We start from the raw sequence: 22,132 nt of genomic DNA, 5'->3' as shown, positions 1-22,132 counted from the left end.
CACGTCCTGCAAAGGCTGAGCAGCAAATCCCCACTGCACAGACAGAAAATAGAGCTGGTGTGCACAATTTTCAACCATTACAGAGCATTTATAGAGGAGATGAGGAACAGTCCTGTAAACAACTGTGTGTTGTGAGGCCTGAGGGGTCGAGCTAAAAGAGTTTTCCAATCCTCAGGCTTCAATGCTTACTCTAACTTTGGGATGCTCTATTCAGTTATACTTAGTGCAGGGAAAGGTTCTGGCTTAGCCCCAGTTCAACGCCACAATTTTACTTCCCAAAAAACACCGTGAAGTTCAGGGTGATCAGAGTAGAACCATCTGCTAATAAGAAAAAGCCAAAGATATTTCCTTCCTTTCTCAGAGCTATCACGTTCGATGAATCACTGCCATGCAGTTGTTTGTCAGGTTTTCTTTATTCTAGCATCACTTTTGCATTCCTACTTGTGATAGTAAGTTTTGGAACTCTGGTACATGAGACAAACTGGAAGATTTTCTTTAAAACAATTTTCTTTAAAAAGAAAAAAATCTCAAAATAAAACAAATAAAAGACAAATCAAGCCACAGCAAAGGACAGGACCAACACCAGCCCCTGGGTGCAAACAGCAGCAGACCTGTGGGAAAGCCAAGGCAGACAAAGAGGCAGCAGACAAGACAGATTTTGGCCTTTCATTTGGAAAGCGTGAGATGGGAAAAGATTAACGCCAAAAACTAAACTTTGTGGTTACAGGAACATTGCACAGCGCCAGAGACCAAATATCAGAGCATTCCTGGCAGTCACCTGTGTGTTTCTCTCCTGCAGCTGATAGGAATGCTGGAAGCTTCACAGAAAAGCTTTGCTTGCCTCCCCACAGCGCACACATTGCTGCTTCTGGCCACACTCACATACACTCCTAAGTCCACACATTCCTGTTCTGCACAAACACCGTCACGCTCACAGCCACACATAGTGCACACATGCTCAGCTGCCTGCTGATGAAATGGATGCACTATGCCCCGCGGACACCAATCCCCAAGAGCTGCCGTGAATAACTGCTCCCACCTCCCCACCGCGTTCCTGGGGAGCAGCTCCCCACACACAGGGCCAGCCTCACACAGCCACACACGGTGACGCGCATGCTGACAAGTGGCCACATAAGCATCAGCACGTACACAAGATGCTCTGCGGATTGCTGAACCATGATGGTGTGACAGAAAGATCCTCCCCCAACTCTTCTTCCCAAACATCACGTATTTAAAAAAAAAAAAAAATCCTACTGGAAAGTCCTGGAAGTGATTTGGAGTACGAAATCCTCAAGGCTGCTGACAGGAGAGACCAAAGTAGAGCCAGGTCACGAAGACCCTCTGGAAGGAGAGGCGGTTACGGACCTGGGAAGGAGGCAGGAGGTGTTCCTTACTGTGGACTGTGAGGGTTCCAGGCTGGATCCAGATCCCACAGGGAGAGTCCTGGCCCAGTACTAGCCACTGGGTGCGGCATCAGTTCTGAGGGAGAGCAGACGGAGGCTCCCCAGCTCTCCGCAGCTGGGGCAAGAGGTCTGGATCAGTCCAGCCCTAGGTCAGAGTCGGACGATGACCTCTCATCAGCCATATCGCGGATGGCATTCTCCATGGGGGCCAGGTTGCCGCTCGGCGTGATGCCCATGGGCTGGATGACTTGCTCTCTGAAACCAGGGAGGAGAGAGAGGAAAGTAACACAAATCTGCAGCAGACAACACAGGAACAGATGAGCACTACAGCAGAAACATGGGGCTTGCGGAAACTGCCCAGAAGCAGCCCACAACCACACCAAGCAACCACTAAGAATCCCTTTTTAGAAGTGGGGGACAGTTATCACCACAAAACCTCCAGCATGATGAGGAAATGGCTGGAAGCACAATTTGCAAGCATTGTTATCCTCAGGTTCCCTGGAATAGGCTCAGTTTTAGGGTCCTGTCCAGGTACAGGTCGTGTGGTGCAAGGATTGCCAGAGGAAAACTAGCACTGACATCAGTGTTCCTCTCCCTCTAGCACATGATGGAAATGCATACATTAAATGCACTGCCCTTTCCCCCTCCCATCCGTGGGGCTGGCCTGAATTCAGTTGGCAGATTCTGGGTTGCTCTGTGGCACCTTTTAATGACGGATTATTTAATGGCAGAAGAACAACCAGAGAAAACGCTCCTGCAGGGAAACTAATTGGTGGCACTGACTGCCATCTGTCCCCAAAACGCTGCTTCCTGCTGAGCAGCCTTGCCAGGACAGTGGCTGCTGTTCTTACTGAGCACCCAGCCAAACGTGGTGAGGCAACAGGTGCTCAAAAACACAGTGCAGGCACGTAGAGGAATTTCACAGCACGCCACTACACCAAAGAGGTGCGCAGGGCTTGCAGTGCCTTCCCTTGCACGTAACGGGGCCCAGATTAAGGAAATATTTCCTCATGTATCTCCTCCATGCTCTCCTACATCCCTTCAGTTAGGGGTCGCCTTGGGAATACATTGTGATAAATGTAAATCACAGACACAGGTGCTGATGCAGACATGAACATACACAACTTTCTAGTACCTGGACAATTTGTCAAACATGTTGACTAACTTCATGGCTTCGTATTCCTTCTGCTCTTCAGTCATCCCTTCCATGGGGTTGGGTAGTTTCTCCTCGACACGTCCCGTGACAGGGTTAATGCTGCAAGAATAGCGAGGCCAGGGCAAAAGAGAGAGGTAAAGCACAGGAGGAAAAAAAGGGCTGTTTAAAATCCTTCTTTGCCTGTACAGAGCAGAGGAACACAACGGCAAGGCTGACTGTCATTGCCGCTCGTGGTTCCAGTCTCTTTCTGTATGTCCTGTGCACAGTTGTCCCCGCTTGCAAATCCCTCCTATTTCTCTTGTGTAACCAACATCACCATCCTGCCAATTCCACAGTGCAGTTTTAAACCACATGCACAAGGGCAAATGACACTTTTTCCCTCTCCTTGAGTCAGAAGGTAAAAAGCTCACACAGAAAAAAAACCCCCAAAAAACAACCCCCAACCTGTAAACCACATTGAACAGGATGCTGGAATGTATAGGACCTAGAGCTGAGCACAGTCCTGGAGCTCTCCCACCACATCCCTCGTCCTTGAGTTACCACCATTAATTCACAGGCAAATGAAAAAAAAACAACCCCAAAAAAACCACCTCGCTCCAGCAGCACAGGGCTCTGGAGATGGAGGAGTAATTGGCACTTCCAACCCCACTGCAAGAAGGAGCCGCCCTTGCTCCAGCACCCAGTAAAAACCTGTCACTGCAGTGGAGTGTGCAGATGCCAAGAACGGGTGGGTATCAGATACGGATTAGAGAGAGATACTGCCACATGCACACCATGAACAGGTCTGGTGCAGAATGGGCTCTGGCTGAAGGAACCCACTTTGCTCTAGAGCCTGTACCCAGCTGCAGGGACCAAATATATGCACCAGTACCACTATGAGGAGCTCAGCCACAGAGCCATTTCACCCAAGGAACAGGCAGAGAGGGTGGAACAGGACATCAAAGGTAAGGGTGAAACTGGTAAATAATGTGGAAGGAAATGCTCATGTGAAAAAGCGGGACAAAGCAGATGGCAGGGAGAGAGATGAAGAAAGGGACAGAGCAGGAGTGGGAAGAAGGTGTAGGAAGAAGGGTGCTATAGAGGAGAAGCAGACTTCTTTACTTGGGCTTTGCCTCTTTGTACTCCTCAGTGTCTGTGTCTTCATCTTCCGAGTACTCTCCCTCTTCCCGACCACCAGCCATGAGGCCTCGCGCTGCCAGGAGCCCAGCTGCATTCCCGTAGCCAGTGTACTTCACAAACCGTGACACTGCCAGGAGAGAGAGAGAAACCACCCTGTGCTTCCCCTTCTGCCTCTCCAGCCCCGTCTGCTCCTCTGTGCTCCAACAGCGAGATCAGCGCAAGGCCACGGACACAGAAATGCCAGTGCTTCCTTGAACTCCGACAGGGGAGCAAGGCTCCCACGCTATGCACCAAGAACGGCAGGGACAGCACCCACAGGGCGGAGGCCTGAATGCAGGCCAGGTTGTCAACAGGGTGTTGGGGCGTCCTCCAGCACAGCTTTTCACTCACCGCTGGCACAAGAAACTCGTTCCCACAGAGCACTTGGATACTCTCCACTTTTCCCTACTCAGTGTATCTGGCCCAAGGGAAGACAGAAGATCCTGCTGGCTGCAGAGGGTCACCAATCCCACACTCTCTGGCTTGCCCAGGGGCCAAGCTTCAAGATTTCCTGTCACCAAAGCCCACAGCAAGCCCCTGCAACTCACCACTCTCCTTGCAGAGGACAAAGAGGAACTCTGCCGCACAGTGCTTCACGTCTGTGTCGATGTGGGTCATCAAACGTACCAGCTTGTTCCGCAGTGAGTTCCCCACCTCTGGCCGATTCCTCACATCCCGGAGTGGAGGCAGCACCTACAAGGCCACAATGAGGGGTGATCAGCAGAGCTGGAATGGCAGCAGCAGGTCAGACAGGGGAAAATGTATGTGCATTTTACAGATCAGCTAAAATTAATAAAACCACAGAGTGTGGGAGATGTGGAAAAAAACAGTGTGGGTACCACTGGCCTCAATCACCCATGCGTATCAGAACCCAGCAGAAAGACAGAGGAGGTCTGTTTGGAGGATGGCAATAATCAGGCCGTTTGCTATTCTCTCTGCTCAGTGCAGCATCATTCAATTAGGCCGACAGATAGCGTACCTTTGCCTTCAGGAACTTCCTCGTCTGACGGTGGACTCGGGCACTCTCAGTCAGCAGGTTCAGCACAGGGGTCAAACTCTCCTTCAGCTTGTGTCCCTGCAGAAGTGTCCACAAAGTGAAAAACACGTTAGTCACACTGAGCTCAACTCATCCGGTTAGTGATGGAGAACATGAGTACAGACCATCAGGGAAACAGATGGACATGGAAGCTTTCCAGCCTCTACTATAGGAATCGGTGCTTCATCATTCCTCAAACTGGCACAAACTTCCAAACCCTGCTCTGTAGCACAGCAGTGCTAGAAATACTTGTATAGGGCATCCAGAGTAGAGAAGTGCAGCTGTAAAATTTGGAGGCCCTTTGGAATAACTCCGGAGACTGAAAGCCACAGTCAGCTTGAAAATAACGCAAATTCAGGCTTCCAGAAGCGGCCCACCATATCACTGCTGAGTTGAGCGAAACAGAGCACTGATATTTTAATCACCCAGTTAATCATCTACTGTTCAACCCATCTCACTACCTGCAGTCCATAAAGCAATCACCCAGTTACCTTCCCAGTTGACAGACATTGTTTTAGTCCTACCATCAGAGTTTTGCCTCTACTAAAAACTGCCTCTTCTGTAAAGGGCTATCTCCAAAATACCCATGCCTTGCTGGTGCTCATGTGGTGTTGGCACTGGGCTTTTCAAGGATGAATGTAGACTGAAGGAAAGGTGCCCTGCAGTGAACTTGTGAAAACAACAGTGATGAACTCACACAGCAGCTTCACAACTCACCCTGTCAAGGCGTCGCTCCAGGAAATCCAGTAGGATGCTGACTGCATCCATGTTGACACCCATGTACTCAAGTGAGCCTGGCCGGACTTTCGGGGTCAGAAGGACATCCAGACATTTCAGGGGCAAGTTGCCCAAAAGGTTAACTGTATGACTAAAGATATAAAAGAGAAGTGAACACGCAGTCATGGATCTTTGCTCACCGAAGTTCTTCAGCTATCCAGAAATGAAGGTTCGTTACTAACTTCCAGGAGCGTCAGTACCTCAAGATCCAAGCTGTCTTTGGACTGCATCCCAAGCTCCTCACACCACTAAAAGGGAATAAACTGAACTGCTTTTTGGGTAGTTGAACTATTTTCTGGGAGTCCAAAGAGACTTCAGTGACAACTGGGAAACCATGGATCTTGACAGAGATGCCAAGTAGGACTAATCTGGGTGGTCAAAGATCTTTCTCTAGGGCCTCCTGCTGTATGACTCCTTCTCAGCTTGACAGTCAATGCAATGCATTGTTTAGGATTCCTCTGACTATAGTTTTCTTGAGAACAGGATGGTGTCACCTCCTCACAGCTGACACCCCTGGACCAATAAGGCTCAGCAATGTGACTCAGGCAGTTTCTCAGCATGGCTCAAGAGACTGACAGTTAATTAAGGGCACTCCATGCACTCCTTAATTAAAGTATTGAACATCTGCTCTGGCAGATTGCCCACTGAAGTGGGTGGCACTGTTGAGGAGGCCTGACGCAGGATACTGAATACAGCCCTTGGGGTCAGCAGGCTTGGAGAAAACCCTTCCTCCTGTAGGCCGGGAGGCTGTGGCATTAGCACACAGAAACTGACTGTAGGAAGGGCTGGGCTATTTCTGGGTTCTTAGCAGCGTGAGGAACACACAGGCCAAATCAAAGATGCCTGCTTGTCAGCAGTCACCTTAGCAAGCACCAAACAAGCAGATGTTAATGCCAGGGTCAGGCAGGATCTGCCTTGGGGACCCTGTTTCTAGTGAAGATCATGACCTAGTTATCTAACACAGACCTGTGGAACTCCTCAGTCCGGTCCTCTCCATCAGCAGAGATCATGAGGCAGTGGCGCAGGAGGGCACCCAAGTGCCGGTACAAAGCAGCATCTTCCTGGACCCAAAACAGAAAATTAAAACCTTGATGAGGAAAAGGGATCCTCCATGTCCCACAGCCTGCTGCCCCTGCAGCCCACAACCCCATCCCTCCCTCCAGCAGCATGATAACCAACAGCAGGGTATTTAACTTGAAGTAGCTTCCCAATTCTCATTTTGAGGTCAACACAGAGTCTTCCTCCTGCCCAATACCTTTCCCCTCACTCTACAACACCGGGTCAAGGGCTGGAAACGGCCCCAAAACAGGCCCATGGATTACCCAGAGATGTTCTCCATCATACTTTCCTCTGACCTTGCCCAGAAGGTGAAAAGAGTACCAGGACACACTCAGAAGCAAGTTACCTGGGAGCATTGCCCTCCCACTTGCACAACAAATCATGCCATTAGGAAGGAAAAATACCCAACTTTTAAACTGTAATGCTCTAAAAGTCTTAAGGGTTAATAATGCATTGGATAGAGGTGGTGCTCTAGGGGGAAAGGTCCATATACACGCGAGTTTATTGCTACCCGTACAAGTACCTGGGGGCTGCACGAGGGCCGGTATGTAATATGAGGAAATGCAACAGAGGAGAAACCCAGCAGTCAAGCCACATCCCGGAGACATGTGACTACAGTGGGATGGGACACCCAAGGAGCTTACCTCGTCAACCTCCCTCTTGCTGGAATCAAAGGTGATATTGAAGAGCACTTTCAGGATCTCCATGGCTCGCTCTGTCTCTTGCCGAGGCAAAGGTGGGAGAAGTCCCTCCTCAGTGGCAACTTCATAAGGGTCCATCCACTTTACACCAAGGGTCAGCTCCAGGGTATCTGTCATCAGGCTAATGCCCCTGAGCTCTTGGGCTAGCTGCTGCCGGATGTCCACTCTCAGCGCCGTCAGCAGGAACAGGAGACGCAGGTCAAAGAACTTGACCTCGTGAGGAAGGCTCCTCTCATTGTACAGTTTGATGCGCTTGGCCAGACCCACCACCAGCCGGGCTTCAGCTGTCAGCTCCTGTGCCCTAGGGCTGCTGAAGACAATGTTGCAGAGACATTTGAGGGATTCCAGAATTACATCCAAGTCTGGGACCTCCCGGATGAGCTCCTCCGAGTAATCAATGCCAGCATGCCTGGAGAGGGTCTTCAGGCCTTCCTTGGTGGTGAAAGGGTCAAGGCAGTATTTGTCCCGGGACAGGATGCGGATGCTTTCCAAACACGTGACCTGGCAGGAAGGCTGCAGCTCTTTTTCCAAGAACTTGATCAGCAGCTGGGCCATTTTCTGTGCAGTTGGAAAAAAGTAATGCCTCGCACACTGATGCTTCACGGTGCTCCCCCACCACCCTGTAACGCTCTGAACTGGAAAATGCAAGGGCCATCTAGAGATAAGCCCACTAATGGCTCTGGATCCTGACCCAGTATGAGCAAGGACACCCACCAAGAAACAAAGAACAGCTGGGAGAGGGTATCAGATGTGAGGGGAGAATATGAACAGGCAACTATTGCGTATTTTAGCTTCACCCATAGTTAGGATGATTCAGGCTAACACAGTTTACTTGGCAGCTGCATTAAGCAAAGAGGGCAGAGCAGAAACACCCCTTATGGCTTCACTAAGGGGCAACAACCAACTCAACAGTAGTGCTCTACTCCCACCCAGAGCCTTAAGATTAGGGAGGCATCTGCTCTGGGTGCTCCAGAAACAGACTGAAAAAGTTGAGAGATGCATCAGAAAATCACCAAGGGAAGGTAAAAGAACCCAAGTGAGGCAAGAAGAACACATGATGCCGCAGGAAAGGAGGTGAAGAGGCCTCAGGAGATTCAAGTAAGTAGTGTCTCCCTAAATCTCAGTGCTGTCTGGAGACCTACTAGCCCAGATCCTCAAGTAGGTACAGACTAGCAGAGCTCCACTAACACGAATCAACAAGAGCTAAAAATCTAACCCTTGTGGATAACAGCATGGTACGCGACAGCAAGGAACAGAAGAGTACAAGAGCAAAGGTATTGCTTCATGCAATCACATCCAGCTGGGTTTAAACCAAGTGCAGCCATGGTTTGAACCAACACCTCACATTACACCGGTAATTCACTGCACACACATTCACACCTTGGTCAGGTAAGATCTCACTAGATCTCTTTAGCATAACACCGTATCAGAGCACATGTCTTTCCATGCATACTACAAGAGCAAAGGAATCTAAGATTGCAAGTTTTGCTATCACTCAGTGTAATAGGCTTAACACAGCCTAATCAGTTATACTTCAAAATAATAAAAGGACTGAGGGAAAGAATGAAGAAAAAAGGAATTTTAGTCCTTAACGTGAGGCTAGCAGAACTGAACAAGCTTTAGCTCATGAAGTATGCCCCACAATCATAACCCTGAGAAGCAAGTCATTCCTCTTCTTCCATACGAGACAGACACATGAGTTAAAGATGAAGTCATAAATAGCCAAAGCCTCTGACAGACTCAGGTTGAAAAGATCTCAGAGCATGTGCCCAGGGCTACACCAATAGAAGAAATGAGCACAAGGAACTAGACGGTGATGCTGAATTCATATTTCATGACATACACTCCAAAAGTGGAGCACCCCAAGGCTGGCCCTGAACTTACAGCCCGTGTGAGTGTCCCAGCCTGAACAGCAAGTCAGTGCAAGGCAAAGAGCTTGGATCTTGCAAGATCTGGTCCTACACGTCAGGCTGTACCTGGAAAAACTTCACACTAGCTTTAACTGGCAATGGTACAGACAAAAGAGGTCCCATTCTCCACCCTGGATGCCTGGTTTGCACTTGCCATGCTAACATAGGCATTAGCACAATCAACCAATGAACTGGACCACAAAACTGACTCAGCTTGAAAATAATCCAGGAGAAAAAAAAAAGTTATCATTTAGGCAGATCAGCCCACCAACCACGCGCAGCCACGCAAAGGTCTGCCCTCACATGAAAGAAGTGAAAGAACAGAAACAAACAGGCAGGAGCATTTCTTTCCATCAAGTGCCAGATTACACCAGCTTAAAGTATCTGTTAATATACAGCCTTGATAAAATCCTGCAACTGGCTCACAGCAAAACCACTTACCCTCGAGAGGCTTGCATGTTGCTATGATCTTTGCCTAGCTGATCCATGCCACAGATAAAGGATTACACTTTTATATACCCGTGGCTGAGACTATATCCATCACTGAACCCAAAGGGCTTGCTAATGCTGGAAGGGTGCTGACCTGTATCCTAAAACAACTACTGATGGAAAAAACAGAGCCAGGCATTTTGAGCACACCATTCCCTAACCAAGTTAATGAAAAAACACTCATTTCTTTTCCTGTAGGGGCTGCCACCACCAAGCCCTGCTGGACATGAGTACACAACAGCAGCAGATTTACACATCCGACAAGAGGAAGAAAGCCAGGAGTGTGCCTACCTTCCTGTCTTCCCGCTCCTCATCATCAAAGGTGAAGCACTGAGATTTCTGTGGGGGCAAAATAAAAACAATCAAAGCAATAGGTTAAAAATCCATAAAACTGTTTTGCCCAGCCAAGGAAGGGCCATTCAGCTGGAAAGCAGAAAGTCTAAAAACATACTGCAAAAGCAAGCACACCTTCTCAAGGACAGTCCCAACCAGCACAGAGACAAGGAATCAGCATGGCAAGGAGTGCCACAGTGCTCAGAGAGGTCTACAATATTTGTGGGGTTTGTAACAAACAGCACAAACTCCCAAAGAACAAGACAAAAGGAAAACTCCCCTGCCACTGAGGTTTTTGCTTCAGTCCTGACTTTTCTTTCCAGTGCTGTCCCTACCTCAGCAACTCTATCTACATGCATTGCAACTACAGGTAATGAATCTGGTTTGAATAGCAGAGATTGACCACGCCACCAGGTCTGAAACGCTTTCCTTGTCTGAGGTTCCCACTGTTCTGTGGGCCCCCGTTTCTCTTCCATCCTTGAAAAACATCTGTGATGAATATTACCCACTGCCCTCTTCCACTGGCTCTGCATTGCAGGCTGAATGCCACAGGCCACAGTTGTGCCCATCTGACAGATGGGCTTTTAAAAATAGTGCAGCAGTAAAGTGGGTGCTCATCACAACCCAAATATCCTGTAATAGCCGGTAATTCCTCTGCTCAGCAAGGCCTCCAATCGCAGGTGTTCCCCGACTCACTCTGCAAATGTAGTCTCCCCTCCCGTTCACTGCCTTTTTTACAAGCTGCTGATTTCCTGTCTGCTTAAAAACAGAAAATAAAAGTTTGCAGATTAACTGTGTCACAGTTACCAAGATCCCAGGGATGGCTTTGGTCTTTCTAGCCTAGAACAAGCTGTGATGGGCAAAGCAATGCCAGCACACTGGCTGAGAAACCTCAGGTGTGGAAGCAGGACAGCTGTATTCCTGGAGGGCAGCCCCTGGCACAGCACTATCATGCTTTAGCATGGTGACCTGACCAGTGCAAAAGCTGCTGCACCACGTTATGAGGAACCGGTGGTTCAGTCCTGGAACCGATCTGCTCTGCAGACAACCACGCCACTTGTTCTTTTCCTCCACATCCTCTTTGCGGGCTCCTGAAATCTCATTTCTGTATATTTTTCAGCCATACCTGTGGTTTTGCTTTTGCTGTAGTTTCCTCCTGGCAATCAAAAACTGACTGCGTATGCAATAGTGAATTAAAATATATCCCCAGAAAAGTACCATCATTTTTTTACAGTAAAAAAAAAGTCAGGAAGTTGCTTAGTTTATCTGCAGTTTCATAATGCTTGTTGAATGCTCCATTTATTCTAGACAGGCTAGCAAAGCCACTGACATTCTTACAAGTTTCCTACGCTCGATACACTGACAAAGGAGCCAGCCAGAGGAATTACACAGAAGATATTGTGGTTTGATGCCTCAGGCTTGTTACACATCAAATTCTGTTTGCACTCTGAATTCCTCCAGCATTACACCTGCTGTAGGTGATGTTAATCCTGTGGACCATCTTTAATAGGGACCTACTCCTGAGGTAGTGTCTCCCCTGTTTCAAAACAGAGTGCTGGAAACAGCTGCACACTCTCGCTCTTGCACACTTGTGAAAAATATTCACAGGTTCTCCCCGCTGGCTTCCCACCTACTCAAGAATGGTGCAGAATGAGTCACAGATCTGCAGGGCCAGCCCCACCCTGGTGGAAACCCTCTGAAGGAAATTTCCCTGACAACCAGAGTCTATTTCAAAAGGGATTTACCCCCACAGATAATCCTTTGCCACTCTAAAGCTAGAAACACTCCCATCTCTGCTTCCAAACCATTCTTTTGGGGTTTTTTATTCTGTATTTGTTATTTACTTCTTATTATCAGCTTTCAGATCAAGCATCTGTACCAAATTCCAGCAGCCCATCCCTGTCCACCTCTGATGATCTTTTACTTGCAAATCACAACCACGATTTCACCTGCAGCTCCTCCCCAGGCCTCAGTTTTATTACCAAACCTTGCCTTAACAAAAAAGCTCCTCCTACTCAGTCTTCACATTGACGTTTATTTCCCTACCAGGTTTTACTTGGGATCTGGATAATATTTTTTAAAGAAAATCCCTTCCACGTGCTTTACTTCCATTATACAAAGGAACCAAGATAGAAGCTGCTTAGCTGCTTCCTAGCAAAACATCAAGCAATGAACCATCTGTAAGTAAAAGCCGAAGCAGTCTGTAACATTTTTATGGCAGTAACGCGCAGACAGATGCACTCAGAGGAGACAGACTGGGGACAGCCGGATGGCACAGAACACGGCCAACCTGCTTCCAGGCTTGGAAACAGCAGCAGCTGACATCAGGGAGAGGTCTGATGCTCACTCACCTCCTGGTTGTAGATCTGAAGCACCTTGAGAACTGTGTCTTGCTCCCCACTTTCCAGGGTGGCTACTACAGTCCTGAGCTCCATTATCTTAACAGCTTGGCTTCAGCAGGAGGTGAAACCGGGAGGAAAGGGAGTGAGGGGGCTTCCAGAGCTCCTGGACAACAGTGATGGTGATGCAAAATGACCTCGATACACAGATATCTAAGAGGGAGAGAGAAAGGGGTGGGGAAAGAAAAAGAGGGGCAAAAAAATAAATCACAAAAAAAAAACCCCAAGTGACATTGCTCACGCTGTTGCATCCATAAAAGCAGAGCAGACGGACACCCCAAGTAAAGCCAGCAGCCAGCTTCCTCTCTCTCCCTCTAATCTTCTTCCTCTCTTTGCTTTTCAACGTTTAATATATGCTCTCCCAGTAAAGCACTCGGGGAAAACCTTCCCCCCACCCAGCCAGGGGATTAACATAGAGCAGATAACAGCAGTTCCCTGAAATAGCTCTCTGCCTCCTCCTCCCCTGGCTGGCCTGATTTCTGCTACTGCACAGAAGAAGAAAAAAAAAAATATCCAGAAACATTCCTGTGGAGTAAAAAGGTATGGAGAGGAAAGCCAGGCAGACAGGAAAGCATCCCCCTGTTTTAAGGCAGAGCTACCTTTTAAGGTGGTGAAAAGAAAGAGTTCATGAGGATTTTGTTGCAGTCACTGCATGCAGTCAACACCAGAAACAGGCTGTGCATCAGATTATGTCAGACACACTGCACACGCAGTAAAACTGCACGTACGGGGATGGCTGGGCTCCACAGCCCCAGCCTTTATACCATTATAGAAGATAATGTGCCTCATGAGAATAATGTAAATGAGCAGATGCACATAGGCACGGATGATGAGATTATTTTAGACACAGGCACAAGTTTAACAGTCCACAGAGCTATGCAAGCCCATAGTGTTGGAAAGTAACTCCTAATGGTGGAAAATCTAGCAAATTTGGGTGGGTACGTGGGCTCACACACCCGTCTAGGCTCTGCGCTGCCACGTACCGCGGCTCTGCAACAGGGCCAAGCACCGGTCTCGCCCGTCACGGGAGCCTGTGCCCCGCGCCCCGGGGGATGTTCGAGGGTCCCGGGGCCAAGCCTGGCCCCCCCCGCCCCGGGGGTTGTTCGGGGGTCCCGGGGCGCCCCGGCGCAGCCACGAGGGGCTCCGGGACCCGGGGCACATGTCGCCCTCCGGGAGGGGCGGCGCCGGGGAGCTGGCGGCTGGCCCCCGGGCGGCAGCGCATCCCCAGCGCTGGGGGGCGGCCCCCGCCGTCCGTGGGGGGAAAGGCCAGAGCAGGTGGCAGCACCGGTCACCCCCCGCCCTTCCACACCCGCCAGCGCCCCCCTCACGCTGCGGCCTCCATCCCCTGCCATCTCGTTGCACCTTCCGACACCCTCAGGCACCCTCCTTCGGCCGCCAGGGCCGCGCAGGGCTCTGCCGGTACCTGCACTCCTTCGGAGACGCCGGAGCGGGCCGGGGCCGCGCCCGACCCCGGCCCGCCTGAGCAGGGGCCTCCGGCCCGCCGCCCTCCCGGCCCAGCGGGCGCCTCGGCCCCGCGGCGAGGGCAGGGCAGGGCCGGGCCAGAGGAGGCCGCTAGGCCCGGCCGCCGGCGGGGAAAGGGGGGCGGCGAGCGAGCTGGGGCGCGGAGGGAGGCGCCGCTCCCTTCCTCTCCGCCGCCCCGGCTTCCTGCCTCATTTCCTGGCCCCGGCCCTCCCCCGGCGGCGCTCCGCGGCGCGGCCCGGAGAGCCGCGGCCGGGACGGGCCCGGCCTGAGGAGGCCCCGACAGCCGCCCCGCGGGCGCCGGAGGAACCCCACAGCGGGGCAGGTCGGCGGGCATTTGGCTGGGGCCGGCGCGGCTCCGCCCGGCGAGGCGGGGCTGGTGGCCGCCATGGCGGAGTGGGGCCGAGGTGAGGGGTCGGCGGGGCCGCGCCCAGGTGGGGGGCGAGCAGGGGGGTCTCCGCTGCCGTTTGTGGGGGAGCGGCCCCGGGGGGCAGGGGAGCGCTGCCACCGCCATCCGGGAGCTGCAGCAGGCGGCGGCCCGGCCCGGGCGGCCCCTCTGCCCAGCGCCCGGCGGCGCTCCGTGCTGCCGAACCCTGTGCTGCGCCCAGCGGCCTGGCGGGGCTTTCAGTCCGGCCCGTCCGGGGAAGGTTTGGGGCGGTTTTGTCACGAAGAACTGGGGAGCGTTTCGTGGCACTGATTCCCCGAGGTTGCAGGTGCGAGGGGGCAGCTGTAAAGGCTTCCATGGCAAGCCCCAGACCGGCCGGGCAACGAGCCTGCTCTGCCTCGCCTGCCACGTCGGGTGAGCAACCGCACCAGTAGCTGTATCAGGCCAGATGAAACTCATGCTCCTCGGTTTCCCCCCCCCCGCCCCCCCCCCCCAAGGTCAGAGTCCGGGTGCCGTGGAGGATATGCTGGATGTAGAGAACAAGCGTATGGCAGACACCCTAGCCAACAAGGTCACCAGGCTGAAGTCGGTGAGTTGCTGAGCTCGTGGCGGGCGCTGCGGTGAAGGAAGGACAGGGCATCCTTCTCCAGGGCTTTGCGGGGGATGCAAGCTCCTGGTCAACATAGAGGGCTTCCTAAGTATTAATGACTCCTAAGTTGTTGGTGATGCGGTGGTTAACTTTTATTTGTGGAATGCCAGAGATGGCTTTATGAATTTCCACTTTCCTTTTGAGGTTTAGCGACATCACCTGATGGGAATGGTGTGGCTTTCGCAGCTCTCAGGTAAGGAGTTTTAGGCACAAGGAGAAACATAAAAGCTGCACAGAGGGGTATTGCTAAGCGCACCTCTCAGGGAAAAAAGTCAAAATAAAAGGGCAGGTAAATTAGTTTTGAAAAATGCTCATATCTGTAATAAGAGGTGTTCTTAAAGCTAGTTTGCTCCTACTAACATCAAATACTTTGATTTAGGGTTTAATAGAGGTCAGTGACTCACCTTGTAGAAGGGAAGACTTGAGTTCTTGCCGTTGTGTCCTGGCATTTAAATGCTCCTGTCCTATATGACGGTTTCAGACAGTCGAGCTTTAATTTCAGTGTTGCAGAGCTGAAGAAGTTCAACCTGAAACCAAAATGAGAATTTATTCCTCTACTGAACAAGCCTCTGTCTGTCTGTGTAGAGAGGGGAAGCGTTGGCTTGCTTTTCTAATATGCGTTTCAAATTTTACCAGCACTAGATGCTTTAGAGGTTCTCTCTGCATTAGAAGTTCATTAATACCCATTTCTGCCCTTATCTTGTGTAGCTGGCTCTGGATATTGACAAAGATGCTGATGAACAAAACCATTACCTGGATGGCATGGTAAGGAACCCATGAAATGTAAAAAGGCTGACTTTTTTGTGCTGCCTCTCAGCAGTTACCTGAACTGTGGAAGTTTAACAGCAGTTCAAAGTTAGCAGACAAAGTCAGATCCCAGTGGTCGGTTTGGCAAACCAGGGAGTGTAACTAAACCGGTTTCCAGTAGACTTCTAGATAAATAAACATCAGATCCTTGGCAGCTGCTAATACCACTTTCTCTGAATGGGCAACACGGGTGGTATTTAGCACCTGAGAAGACTGATGTAGGACAGCACATTTCAGAAATCTCCCAGGTGAAGATTACCTCCTTACTGGGATTAAAGAGCTGCCTGATGGGCCTGTTCCTCAGATGCTCCTGTGATTTTTGGTATTGCTGTATAAATCTGTCTGGGTTACGTACCTGTAACCCCTGAAACACAGGCTGCCTGTCAGGAGTTTGTAGTTCACTGATGTCTTTGGAAAGAAGGAGGAAAGCTGATGCTCTGGGTCCATTCAGGTTGTTCGGTGCCCTGTTCTGTCATCTTTCTGACACGCAACACCCAATAAAACCAAAATTGTTTTCCAGAGTAATCTGCCTTTTAAGCCTTAGTTGCTGATGGGAAATCACATTGCATGGGGGAAAGGGCAGAATAGCACATCCCTGTAGCAGAGGGGTTACCTGCTATGGCTTTTTAGGGGGAAGGTAATTCGTTAACTGAATTGCAAGAGGAAGGGGAAGCCCACCCAGAGATTTGAGAAGGAGATCGGCAGCATAACTCTGGTGCTTGGAGAGCCTTTTCTGCCTGTGCCGGATGTTGGAGAGCTGGTATGTGGAAGCAAGAGAAAAGATAATTGTAGTGTTGAAACCAGTTGAGTCAAAGGTGTAAGCTCAGCTTGGAAGCTTAGTAACGGTGTATGCTGACAGTGTTGGAGCATCTGAAATGGATACTTGCTCAGCCCAAAAATTAGAAGCATGGAGAACTGGAATAAAAGGTGTAATGGCAAAGGACCTTAAAGGTGAAGCCCTCAATCAGCATGAAATTGTGCTGCTGTTACAGAGAAGGTTTTGAAGCATTTCAGGAGCAGCATGAGCAGAAGCTTCAGATAATTCGTGGATAAGGAAAAGAGACCAGAAGTCAAAATGAAAATGCCTGAACTGCATTGATTTGAGAATTGTTTGCCATGCTCTGGCAAAGTTGCACATGCGTGCCATTCCATGCTGAAGAAAAAAATAGAACTAATGGCAAGAAATTGCAGCTTCTTGTGTGCTTGTGAGCCTGTGATGCTGTACATTTAACGGCTTTGTGTAGGGACAGTTCCTTTAGATGAAGTGCTCGCTTGTAAAGTTGCTGTTAAGGTGTTTCAGGCAGAATATGCTGCATGGGTACAGCTGAACAGTTCGGCAGCAGGTAGCTTGACCCTGTTTTAAAAAAAGGGGAGGCAGTTTGTTTTATGTTTGGAACAGACCTTCCACTGTCTCTTTCGTTGGTGCTGCTCCTGCAGCCTGGGCACAGGAGGGGCAGGACCTTCTGGGAGAGATGTGATGAGCACAGAGAGGCCAGCAGCTACTGTGTGGCTCTCCGTGCAAATGTTTTTTAGCCAGGAAGTGGGAGATTCTTCAGGGATATCTTCATCTGTTTTTAATGCCTCTGTCTTATTCTTTCTCATTCAGGATTCAGATTTTATGAGTGTGACTGGCCTGCTAACCGGCAGTGTGAAGCGTTTCTCCACCATGACACGATCTGGGAGGGATAATCGCAAGTTGCTCTGTTCTGTTTCAGCAGGACTGATTGTTGTTTTCTTCATCCTCTACTATCTTGTGTCAAAAGCAGGGACTTGAGCTTGTTCTGCAAGTTTTACAGATCAAAAAACATGACGATTGACAGACTTGTTCAATGCCTTTCTTAGTCTGCCCTGTGGTGGAGTCTTTGAGATGTTCCAGACAGACCTTCCAAATAATTTTTCTTTCCACCAGCCTCTTGTCATTGTTCTGACTGGTCTCAGACATCTCTTTATAAAATGAGTATGTTTGATTCTAAATGGATTTTCATGTCTAACACAATTTTGATGGTGTTAAATGCTTACGCCTTTATCTCTTGCCTTGTCCATGTCTTGCGGCCTATTTTTAAGGGCCACTTTTGTGTTACCTCCTTACTGATACTGAGCACTAAGCTTGTGAGCAGATGTGGCTGAGAAATCCAGAGACTTGTTGATACTTAAATGTTTAATAAACCAGCTGAGCTTTGGAAGCTGTAGAGTTTAGGATGTCAATTTATCACATTTGTTAGTATGAATCTGTGACTTACATTCCAGTGTGGCCCCTCAGCTAATACCTGGTCTCAGTTTCCCCTTGACTTGGGGACCTGTTAATATCCTCGGTGTCCCTGGGTTGAAATGAAATCTGTACTGCTTTGAAATGAAGTTAGCAGTAGATCTGGACCCTGGTACTCTCTCATTGTTGCAGTGAAGTGTTGCAGAGGAGCAAGACTAGCTTGGTCATCTTTATCAGCCTGGGTAAAGCTGGGGATGAACCCTGCAAGAAAGGGCCGAAGTCCATAAGCCACCTTGATTTACATACATATAGTATCTTCCAGTACCTTCCCACGCACTTGCAAATGCACTCCCTTAGACTATTAAATCAGTGTGAAGAAAATCTGATAGCAAAAGGTTCTCTTAATTTCAGTTATTGTGGTACCCTGGTATTTGGGCACTTTGGGAAGATGTGCAAATAAAAGCAGAGGTTGAGGTCAAGTGAAATGTCCCAAACAGTGGTGGTGGGGTAGTGGCAAGAGGTCAAGGAAAGATTTGATCGGAGGGTTGATTTATTTATTTATTCATGTAGAAAGTAACGTAAGAAGCGCTTGCTTTGCCTTTGGTAGTGCTTTGGGGATCCCTGCCTGCAACACTCCTGTCAGATGTGTGGCGAGGCACATCCCTGCCGGCTTTGTTTGCGAAGCAGTCATTCCCGATGAAGGTGCAATGCATGCCAGATTTCCTCTCCTGAGGTGGTGCACGCAGCTCTGGGAGTGCAGTACCTGGGAAATCCATCTTCCCTTCACCCACCCTGCCTTTCGCTGGGCTGCTTGCTCGCCTCATGACCCCATTCTTCCATACCTGAATTATTTAAGTCTTGCCTATGATTGAAGTAAGAGATCTGTAACTTTAAAAATACTGTGTGTGTTAGGGGAAAGAAAAAAGAATTTAAAATCAAACACTCGTCTCTTCAGAAAAACCCCCCACTGCCTGTTGTATAAACCTTCCACTTTCCAAAGCAGCTGAGCAGAGCTGCTGTGTTTCATCTTGTCTGTTTTCTGTACCAACTGCTCATGTGTTCTGGTTTTCCTTTTTGAAAGTCTTTGCTTATTTGCTTCTCTTACCTTCCTGTAACAACTGCCTCTGCAGGACTGAAGTATTCTTCCTCTGGTTTTACAGTCTTTCTCCTCTCCAGCAAGCCTATATTCATCAATGACTGGATGTTTCCTTTGGCCTTCCCCTTGTACCCATTAGGAATTCTTTGTCCTTGGAGTAAGCCGGATCTAGATCTGTAAATGGACTGTGTTGTCCTTTGTTCTGGCTGTACCAAACTGCTAACAAAATACTCTCATAACTGGATTAGATGTCTTCCCCCTGTCTCGCCCCATGTGGGAAAAAAAATGCAGGGAAGGCAAGTAGAAAGGAGGCAGCAATGACTGTCTTCGGTTCTTCCTGCTTCTCTGGTAAGATGTGGCAGCTCTGAACTCTTTTTGTTTGGCAGAATGATGGGTGAATTGATGGACTTTGTTTTTATTTTCTGAAGCAGATGACTTATGATGAAAGGCCACTGAATGGCCTGGTCTTCACAGTGGTGGTGGGGTTTATTTGTTTTTACTGTTGTAAATAAAGTTCTGTTTTTAGAATTTTTTTGCTCATGTTTTTTCCCATGTGCTTACATGTTAGCAATGCCAAGATCAGACCACTCAGCTGTTCTACTTGAACTGTAGAGAACCTGCAGCCTCAAAACCCAATTTCAGCATTATGCCGAGAAACAGTGTGTCTTCAATGAACTGAAGTATGGATATTTGAGCAGAGCTGCCCTAGCTTGGAAGGAGCAGGTCTTCATTGCTCTGCAGCATCTGCCTGTGCCATTTCAGAAGGTGACTTGTAACTCCAGTATTCTCTCTGAACAAGTGATACTTCAGAAGTTGAGCTGCTGGGGGAACTGTCTGCAGTATCTTTCTGTGCTGGTCTAGGTATTAAGTAGTCCTGCTATTAGTCCAGGTCTGACTTGCCTTTGGCCCTTCTTTGCCGAGGAAATATTTTCCTATTTTTAATGCTTTGTATCTGAACCTTTGAAGTCCTCTAGAACTCAAAAAAAGGATTAAAAAAACCCATATATTTAATTAACCTCAGAAGTTTAAAACTGAAAAATTTAAGTTAAAGGGGTTTGAACCTCAGGTGAGTTGTGCCCCCCTCTGATTCCCACTCCAGCACAGCCACACGATTGGAGGGAGCGTTTGTAGGACACTGTGGGCACTGCGCAGTCTCCTCCTGCTCCGGGCATTTCTCTGGGCTTCTGCTGCTGCCTTTCCCAGCAGGTGCCCATGTCCTGTTGGTGTGGCGTTTGCCGCTATTGGGCATCAGCACGTGGCTGGAGCAAAGGCTTCAATGCGCAGAGAAAGATGTGTGAGCATTGCCGGGCAATTGATTCCATTGGGAGGATTTGTATGTGTAGGGAGTCTTGTTACAGAAATCAGTTATAGCACCACATAACGTGCCCAACCCTCTGAAAATTAAGAGCTGCAACATTAGGAAGTTCTTGGGAAAACTGAGTTAGGATGTGTCACCTGTAGGCATGTTGCAAAAGAATCTTGCACCGTAGTGAATGGGCTGAGGAAGTGCAAAATCAGAGAGAAGGAAGAATTCAGAACAGGGGTTAATCACAATAGCAGCACAGTAGTTGAACGCAACAGAAGGACAGGGTGCAGGATCGAATATGTAACAGCGTTAGCATTGGGACTTAGTCTCTTGAAGATATTGTACCGCCTGGCCCTTCAGCATTTTCTAAACATCTAGTTATTTGAGTAATTTGTTTTGGTTTCAGTGCTCGCCCATAGTAGTAGTATGATTACAATGTTTTTTCTGAGGCATAAAAATTAGAGAGAGCAGATCTTCCTCACACACACCCCCCACCTCAAGGTGAATGTATGAAATACTTGGGAGTGTTTTTATTGCAACTGTAATAAGCCAAGAATTAGAACTCAGCTGTGAACCGTTACTTTAAGCATGGTTTTGCAGCACCATCTAAAGGTGCATCTCCAAGTCACCAGGGTGACTCATTAGCTACAGAATAACTTGGACTTTTCTTGAATGCTAATGCCACAGCTAACACACAAGCTGAACAGTAACACACAGCTGGGATCACTGCAGCAAATGTAAAAAAAAAAAAAAATGGTAATAATGGGACAAGATGACATACCGGAAGTAATTGCTGTCTGCATCCGTATGCTCATGGTTGTTTACTGGAATTACTAGGTGCAGTTAACTGACTACAGGGGATTGCAGGTCTCGTGGAAGCTGCAGGTGCCTGGGGCTTAGTCAGCGTCACCTGGAAGGGGAAAAGTGAGAAGGAAACAAAGCGTGACCGTGGGGCCTCATTCTCCACAAGGCTTGTCCTCAGCAGAGGCCGCCCAGTGCAGCAAGTTGATGTACATGTCTGTGGCATTGGCCGTGCCTCGTGTGTGCCTGGGCACTTCTAGCTGATGCCCCCTGTCCTGGTGGCGCGTTCCTTGGGAACCTCCTGTGTTACCAGGACATTCCTGAGGGGCTGCTGCTCCTGCCTGGCACTTCTGCCCTTTCTGGGGAGGCACGTGAAGGCCAGAGAACTGGAGCTTGGGGTTGGGTAAAATACATCCCTCGAGTGCTTTTAGGAGGCCACTCAAAGCAAAGACGTTGATTGCAAGCAAGAAACAGGGGGATGTGCCCACGCCACCTGGCAAGGGAAGCAGTGCTGGGGCTGATGTCCCCGTCCCCACACCTACAATCCCTGACCCATCGACGCCTGCAACGTCCCTCTCCCGGCTCTCCCCATCCCCACCACCATCGACAGCCCTCAGCTTGGAGGAGCAGGAGGGAGACAGGACACGTCCTCTGCCGTCCCCAGCCCCCCCGGAACGCGGAGAGGGACCCTCCAGGTAGGGGTCGAGCAGCCCCGTGGGGACGGCGACCTGCTCGGTACCAGGTGGAAAAGGGGATGGGGACACCGGGGAGGCCCAGGGACAGACGGACAGCAGCGGTTAGGGACGGGGGAACGGCGGAGACGCGGGGCTGCCGGCGGCTGCTCACCGCTCGGGGGACGGAGCCCCTGTCCCCGGCAGGACGAAGGCCGCCGCGGGCCCAGCACCAGGGCGTCCCCCACCAGGGCCGGCCCCGGGCCGCGGCCGCAGTGCGCCCGCCATGCTGCGTGGCGGCCCGTTGCCGC

The 22,132-nt window shown here is 49.8% G+C and overlaps 2 protein-coding genes across 4 annotated transcripts; one reads left to right on the top strand and one right to left on the bottom strand.

Annotated features, from left to right (window-relative positions):
• Nucleotides 1-396: 396 nt before the first annotated feature.
• Nucleotides 397-22,124, bottom strand: RIC8A (RIC8 guanine nucleotide exchange factor A). 3 transcript variants are annotated; one of them, XM_056354967.1, is made up of 13 exons: nucleotides 21,997-22,124; nucleotides 21,131-21,259; nucleotides 15,339-15,461; nucleotides 12,374-12,574; nucleotides 9,981-10,028; nucleotides 7,234-7,848; nucleotides 6,497-6,591; nucleotides 5,471-5,621; nucleotides 4,697-4,792; nucleotides 4,266-4,410; nucleotides 3,661-3,805; nucleotides 2,539-2,658; nucleotides 397-1,658 (listed from the first exon to the last, which is right to left on the bottom strand). In XM_056354967.1, the coding sequence occupies exons 4-13, from the start codon at nucleotides 12,455-12,457 to the stop codon at nucleotides 1,538-1,540; spliced, it is 1,620 nt and encodes a 539-aa protein (XP_056210942.1). In that variant the 5' UTR covers nucleotides 12,458-12,574; nucleotides 15,339-15,461; nucleotides 21,131-21,259; nucleotides 21,997-22,124; the 3' UTR covers nucleotides 397-1,537. The 3 variants fall into 3 exon arrangements, with proteins under 3 accessions (XP_056210942.1, XP_056210943.1, XP_056210941.1); XM_056354968.1 differs by lacking the exons at nucleotides 21,131-21,259; nucleotides 21,997-22,124 and having other exon boundaries at nucleotides 15,339-15,597; XM_056354966.1 differs by lacking the exons at nucleotides 15,339-15,461; nucleotides 21,131-21,259; nucleotides 21,997-22,124 and adding an exon at nucleotides 13,845-13,982.
• On the top strand, nucleotides 14,174-19,571 carry BET1L (Bet1 golgi vesicular membrane trafficking protein like). Its single transcript, XM_056354980.1, has 4 exons — nucleotides 14,174-14,307; nucleotides 14,783-14,874; nucleotides 15,643-15,699; nucleotides 17,348-19,571. The coding sequence occupies exons 1-4, from the start codon at nucleotides 14,289-14,291 to the stop codon at nucleotides 17,513-17,515; spliced, it is 336 nt and encodes a 111-aa protein (XP_056210955.1). The 5' UTR covers nucleotides 14,174-14,288; the 3' UTR covers nucleotides 17,516-19,571.
• Nucleotides 22,125-22,132: the final 8 nt, after the last annotated feature.

Source organism: Falco biarmicus, chromosome 10, assembly GCF_023638135.1.
Source record: "Falco biarmicus isolate bFalBia1 chromosome 10, bFalBia1.pri, whole genome shotgun sequence".
Lineage (NCBI taxonomy): Eukaryota > Metazoa > Chordata > Aves > Falconiformes > Falconidae > Falco > Falco biarmicus.
The sequence above is the reverse complement of the archived record's forward strand: the minus strand, read 5'-3'. Positions and strand labels throughout refer to the sequence as shown.

Bases quoted from the DNA above. Each gene is read 5' to 3' on its own strand.
- RIC8A (XM_056354967.1), bottom strand. From the start codon at position 12,457: ATGGAGCTCAGGACTGTAGTAGCCACCCTGGAAAGTGGGGAGCAAGAC. The intron at 4,793-5,470 runs GTGAGTTGTGAA...ACACTTCTGCAG, and splicing joins TGGAGCGACGCCTTGACAGG to GGACACAAGCTGAAGGAGAG. The intron at 4,411-4,696 runs GTACGCTATCTG...GTGGCCTTGTAG, and splicing joins GGAAGTTCCTGAAGGCAAAG to GTGCTGCCTCCACTCCGGGA.
- BET1L (XM_056354980.1), top strand. The intron at 14,875-15,642 runs GTGAGTTGCTGA...TATCTTGTGTAG, and splicing joins AGGTCACCAGGCTGAAGTCG to CTGGCTCTGGATATTGACAA. The intron at 15,700-17,347 runs GTAAGGAACCCA...TTTCTCATTCAG, and splicing joins ACCATTACCTGGATGGCATG to GATTCAGATTTTATGAGTGT.